Below are 5,600 nucleotides of genomic sequence, written 5' to 3'. Positions count from 1 at the left end.
TCCGAATGGTGCACTGACAGTTTGTTATACAAAGAATTCAACAAAATATCATTTTCGTCAAGAAGGGCAACTTGAGTGTAAAATGGCTTTGAGGCATACCCGTTAAAAGTGGAGATTTTGATGGTCTCGGTGAACGTAAGTATATAATCTGAATCATAGTATCGCTTTTTCACCACCATTTCCCTATTTTCTTCACAAATTCACAAAATAGTCTGCACGACCCTTCAAAAGAACTTTGTTGAGTTAAAAATGAAAATTGCCTCAAATTGTTTATTTTGGCTCCAACATTATTTCATTTCCGGAAATATAATAAAAAACTTATAAAAAGAATATAAAAACTGTCACACGCAACGTAATATTACCGTAATTGGTATAGTATAGGCGTGATGGTTCAAATACCAAAATGGCAACAGCAACAGAAAGACTTCCCTGGCGGCGATGATAACATGCAAATGAGGTTTCAACTGGTACTGGTATTATTATACTCTGCAAACATCAAGTACAATAACGCGGTAAAACTCCACTACTCCAATAACTAGATACTTAAACTCCAATACAATTCAAGATCTCTGATTTGAACTCAGTGCTGAACAACTACCCTATATATACCCACACTGTCTATAAATAGACCATTACATCAGCATACATAATGAGTCTGGAATTTACTATAAATTTCTAGAATGTTCCATTACCTTATATTGCCTCCTACAGTGTTCTATTACCTATTCAACCAGTTTCTAAAAAAAATCTAGAATATTCCACCCAGACACAGTACGGTTCTGGAACATTCTCAGTGACACGGAAGTGGTAAATAAATCGTATGCGACAAAAACTGACAAAACTGAAAAAATGACAGAATAATTTGGGCAAAGGTGGGGTGGTTAAAAAGATAAAATGGCTAAACTTCAAAAGAAATATAAACTACATCTTAATCGATATTACTATACGTTTATCTAAAAAAAATTGTTTTTACAAATGATATGCAAATGATATGCAAATGATAAGTAAATACGCTGATTTGAATGAGGCAATAATGCATTGAACCCCATAGAATATCTTTACAAAAATATTAAAATTTACAGTGTTCTCACCACATGGCATCATTAATATATTTAATTATATTGATCCTTGAATTTTATATACGACTATCAACATCCTAGCCATAACTATTTACATTAACATACATGAAATAAATAGTATGTTGATGCAGTGGTTGTTTCTGCATAGTGGACCAATCGCAACTAAGTAACGTACGTTCATTCATTCAGACCTTGACTACGTAGTTATACATGTTCTTCGCCTGCATTACCGTCTAGTCGCTGCGGGCGGTTTTCATTATATGCCATTTAGAATCGTGTTTTGTGACGCAGTGGCTGTAGCGAGGTAGGTAGCGCGTCTGCCTACAATGACCATGGGTTCGACTTCATTGTTTCATATTGTACTGTCTTTTTAAATGTATAATTTATTGCATAATGAACATAAACTGTTTGCAGAAGATTCTCAATTACCTGAGCATGTACTAAATAGTGCATAATATAGAAATATTAACCTCCTGAAAAACCTAATAAAAAATAAAGCTCTCAAAAGACAAACCAATCATTAGTTTTGAGTTGTTTTTTTCGTATTATATTAGTGTATTGAATGTCATCAAACGACATTTTTAAACATTTCTTAGATGCAGTAGTTTTCAGTACATATTTTCTTTCCCGTCGATCTTTAGTATTCATCTTTGATGGGTCAATGCACTCTGTCAATGTTTCTTGCAGTTTACCCCGAAACTGTTTTAAGTCTCCCTCAAACGTAGGCCCGTACTGAGCTATCTTCTCCCATAGTGTTCTGTTGAAATGCTGATAAAGTAGCAAATCTCCCCTACTCCATTTTAAGAGTTTGTCACGTGTCTGTTGCGTAATTATATGATGTGATGCACCCAAACCTTTTGAAATATAAAGAATATCGTCCATACTCCAACACAGTTGTTTTTTTAGTATCAGCAAAGACTCGTCAAAATATTCTGTGATGAGAACGAGGTCCATCTCCCTGTCTAGAACTTCAATGTATTTGTGGACTCGGTCATCTAATTTGTTACGGGTATCTTTATTTTGTGTTTTAAATCCAAGGTCATAAAGCTGACCGTTGTGACCTTGCCACCAAAGCTTCATTTTTCCAGTTAGAAATTTTGTAGGGCTTTCCATGAAAATGGCAAATAAATCTGCACTTCCTCTACGATAAGATTTCACAGCCTTTGTCCACTCAAAGTAGGCGAACGCGGACACCAGCTGATTTACAGGATGACGTAATACAGTGACGTAGGTTGCGTTGGGAATAACAGCCTCCATTTCATGTCGATTATAACCAACATGTTTAGTTAATATATCGTAATGTGTCCCACCATTTAGTGGTGGGTATTTGGCTATGTTTAACATGTTCTGCTTAAAACCATATCTACTTGATAAAATATGACCTCTTGGGGGAACAGCAAATGACAAATTTCGCGAATCACCAAATCGTTGAATGATGGAAGCCATTGTGCTACTAGCAGTTTTGTGAGTTTTAATGTACACCACTTTCGTGACTTGCTTACAATCCGTTCCAACATTGCTGAAGTAAAATAAGCAAAACAATCTAGAATTATAGTGTGCACACAGTCCACAAATATAACAATTAGACACGGTACAGTGGTGATTGAAAGTGAAAGTCAAGAAAAATTTACAAAGCTTCCAATATTTAAGTGGTCGAGACATACATTCGCAAGCGTGTAATTTTGAAGGGGGAAATGATTGTTACATTAAGCTTTTCATTTTGCCATCGACAAAGTAAATATTTTCTGAAAGCTTTTGTGTAAAAAACAACATACGGATTGGATTTGTTACATTTTCTTCTTTATTCAGTTCATCATTATTATTATCATTGGAATTGAGCTCGAATTTGAACTTAACCTAATGTTTAATGATCTCAGTAAATGACTTACCTTAAACTTCCATGGGTAGGTTCAGGTGAAGTGCTTGAACGATTTTCAATTTTTTGTTCGATGTTAAAGTCAGCCAGTGACAGATTTCTAGAATAAAAAATAATCGAAAGTTATACAGACGTTCGAATTATACCAAGACGTGTTCAATTAAACTGCTTCTCGTGGCAGACATGACTTCAATATCTATAGATTCACAGTCGTCACACACAACACGTTTATTTTTTTAGAAAACAATTAATTCATCTGTATCTGACCGAATGGCCTCCGAAATCTGATTAGTGGTTTGAGACCTGAATTCGAACATTTAAGGCCAACATTGACATTTACCACGAATTACCGTGTGATGGCGCTATATGGCACATAACATGGCGAATTTGACAACTTTTTCTGAATAATATTAAATAATGTCTCCACGATCCGTGGCTGTTACGGCCAAGTGAATTTTTGATATTTTCTGGATCTAACATTTTTAGTTTTTTACATAATTTCCACTGATGAATTAGAGTAAAGTATTCACAATTTCAAAGTTTAGCCGCAGTTTCAATGTTGTGCTTGTGGTGCAACATCGCCCTTTAAAAAATAGGATTTTGAAATGAACAACAAAAATCAAAGTTCTATTTTCAACTTAAGGCTGTCAAGGGCCCAAGGAAATTAATAATAGGTATAAGGCAAGTGGAATGAACAGTGTATAGAGTCGGTGATCTTCTCACGCTTCGTCTACAAGATTATCTCGTGGGTGACCTGCAGTGTACACTGTAAAAACTTTTTCATTTTATGTAGCCCAATTTAGTTGTTTGACTGGGAATTAGAAAATAGAATAAGGCTGGGGAGGTCTGAGTTATTTTCTGGTACATTTCAGTATTTGAGGCAGCATGTGGAGATTTGTTGGCATAATTAGACAGCGAAAGTAACGAATACAATGTTGCGTTCACGCCATTGATCAACTGGTCATTTGGTCGTCACGTGACTATATTCCAGTCAAACCATTTTTTGAAACATTGTTCACGATCATTATTATCCCTCTTTCTGAAATGTTAAGATTCCAGAAAATATTAGAAATTCCTCTGGTCGTCACTAGCCACGCACTCGGTCATTAGACACGGACCCTCCGTGGACAGATATCAAAATATATCAAAGCATTTCCGCACTGTAATGATGCCACCAGTCGCTAGAGGGCGTATAAGAAACGATGTCTTAAATATTAGAAGCGCAAAACGATTAAAATCTCTGTTTTAGTGGTTTTCCTTAATCTGTCATGACGTTCTTCAAAATATCATTTTGAAAATGCGTTTTGTGGTCGACTTTGTTTGGTTCATTTTTATTGTTATCATTGGTATTGAGCCCGAATTTGAACTTGACTGTATGTTTAATGGTCTTGGTGAAAACGACTTACTTTAAACTTCCCTGTGTAGGTTCAGTAATAGAAGAATTTTTGTCGTTTTTCAAGTCAGCTAGTGATCGATTCCTAGAAGAAAAAAATAATCGAAAGCTATACGGGCGTTCGAACAATGCCACCATATGTTTAATTCAAACACTTTCTCATGGCAGACATTGCTTCAATATCTATATATTCAAACATTGAGGCCAATTTACATAGCTCTAATATATTCAAATTACTGAACGCATTCTGTGAAAGCATGGAAAACAATCGCTGCCGGGATCTCGTTGATAGCGAGAGAGCTACGAAGCTCGGTTTTGTTTTTTAGAACACTATTTGTCGGGGAGGTTCTCATTCTCGCTCTCCGCGAGATCCAAGCAGCCATTTGCTTCTAAGATGTGTTATGGTAATTTTGAGTAGACTTACTGTATACTTGACTGTGTTGGTAGAGACACAGTCACGTTTATCAAACCATGTGCCGGCCGTAATTCCTGCATGTTCCTGTATGTTGGTTGCTTTCTTGAAAAAAGAATAAACATATTTTTTACTCAGTCACAGTCAATGTATTTTTTCATTTCATTTTTCATTTCTGGTGTTTTTCTAACCATGCACATTTGCCTACCGCGCTCACATCACCTGGAAATATTGCATGATTTGTCCATCGCCTGATAATGTATAAGCAATGACGTAACACAATGTCAAATACGGCAATGGTATGATAGTAGAATTCTGTGTTGGATATCTGCAACTAAATCTCGCAAACAGTCATATAGATGAGATCTCGTGTATTGCGTAAAAGCCCGGAATGTCAAAATGCACATCTTTCTCGGAGAAGTTTGGTGTTGAGATACCCTTAATCCCTCAAAATTGACCGTCATCAAATTTGTATAGCACATTTATATAAGCGTGGAAATACCAAACAAATGATTTTTCGTTTTTTTATGGGATGAGATCGGTGCCAAAAACATTTTTAGAATTTTACCATATTGTTCACATTATTTTTTTTTTCATTTTGATAGCTTTTCTTTTTTCCATCATTATGTTCACATTTTTATTTTGTTATCATTATGTTCAAATCATTTTTTAGCACTTTTACATTATTTCATCATTATGGTCACATTTGTATCGTTATTTTATCATTATGTTATATTTTTTTTTTCTTTATTTCATCATTATCATTTTCATGTTATTTTATCCTTATTGTATTCTTATGTTTTCGTTCTGTTAGCATTTTTACATTATTTCATCATCATT

The 5,600-nt window shown here is 35.0% G+C and overlaps 1 protein-coding gene and 1 long non-coding RNA gene across 2 annotated transcripts; both read right to left on the bottom strand.

The window, feature by feature from the left end:
- Window positions 1-1,580: 1,580 nt before the first annotated feature.
- Window positions 1,581-2,798, bottom strand: LOC144341598 (galactose-3-O-sulfotransferase 2-like). The gene is made up of 2 exons (XM_078011500.2): window positions 2,785-2,798; window positions 1,581-2,598 (listed from the first exon to the last, which is right to left on the bottom strand). The coding sequence occupies exons 1-2, from the start codon at window positions 2,796-2,798 to the stop codon at window positions 1,581-1,583; spliced, it is 1,032 nt and encodes a 343-aa protein (XP_077867626.2).
- Window positions 2,799-3,010: 212 nt separating this feature from the next.
- LOC100375855 (uncharacterized) lies at window positions 3,011-4,832 on the bottom strand. Its single transcript, XR_013421518.1, has 3 exons — window positions 4,773-4,832; window positions 4,362-4,433; window positions 3,011-3,055 (listed from the first exon to the last, which is right to left on the bottom strand). It is a non-coding gene; the product is annotated as an uncharacterized LOC100375855 (long non-coding RNA).
- Window positions 4,833-5,600: the final 768 nt, after the last annotated feature.

The sequence above is a fragment of the Saccoglossus kowalevskii genome, chromosome 20 (assembly GCF_978046115.1).
Source record: "Saccoglossus kowalevskii chromosome 20, keSacKowa6.1, whole genome shotgun sequence".
Taxonomy (NCBI): Eukaryota; Metazoa; Hemichordata; class Enteropneusta; family Harrimaniidae; genus Saccoglossus; species Saccoglossus kowalevskii.
Note: the sequence above shows the minus strand (reverse complement) of the source record. Positions and strands in the feature narration are given on the sequence as shown.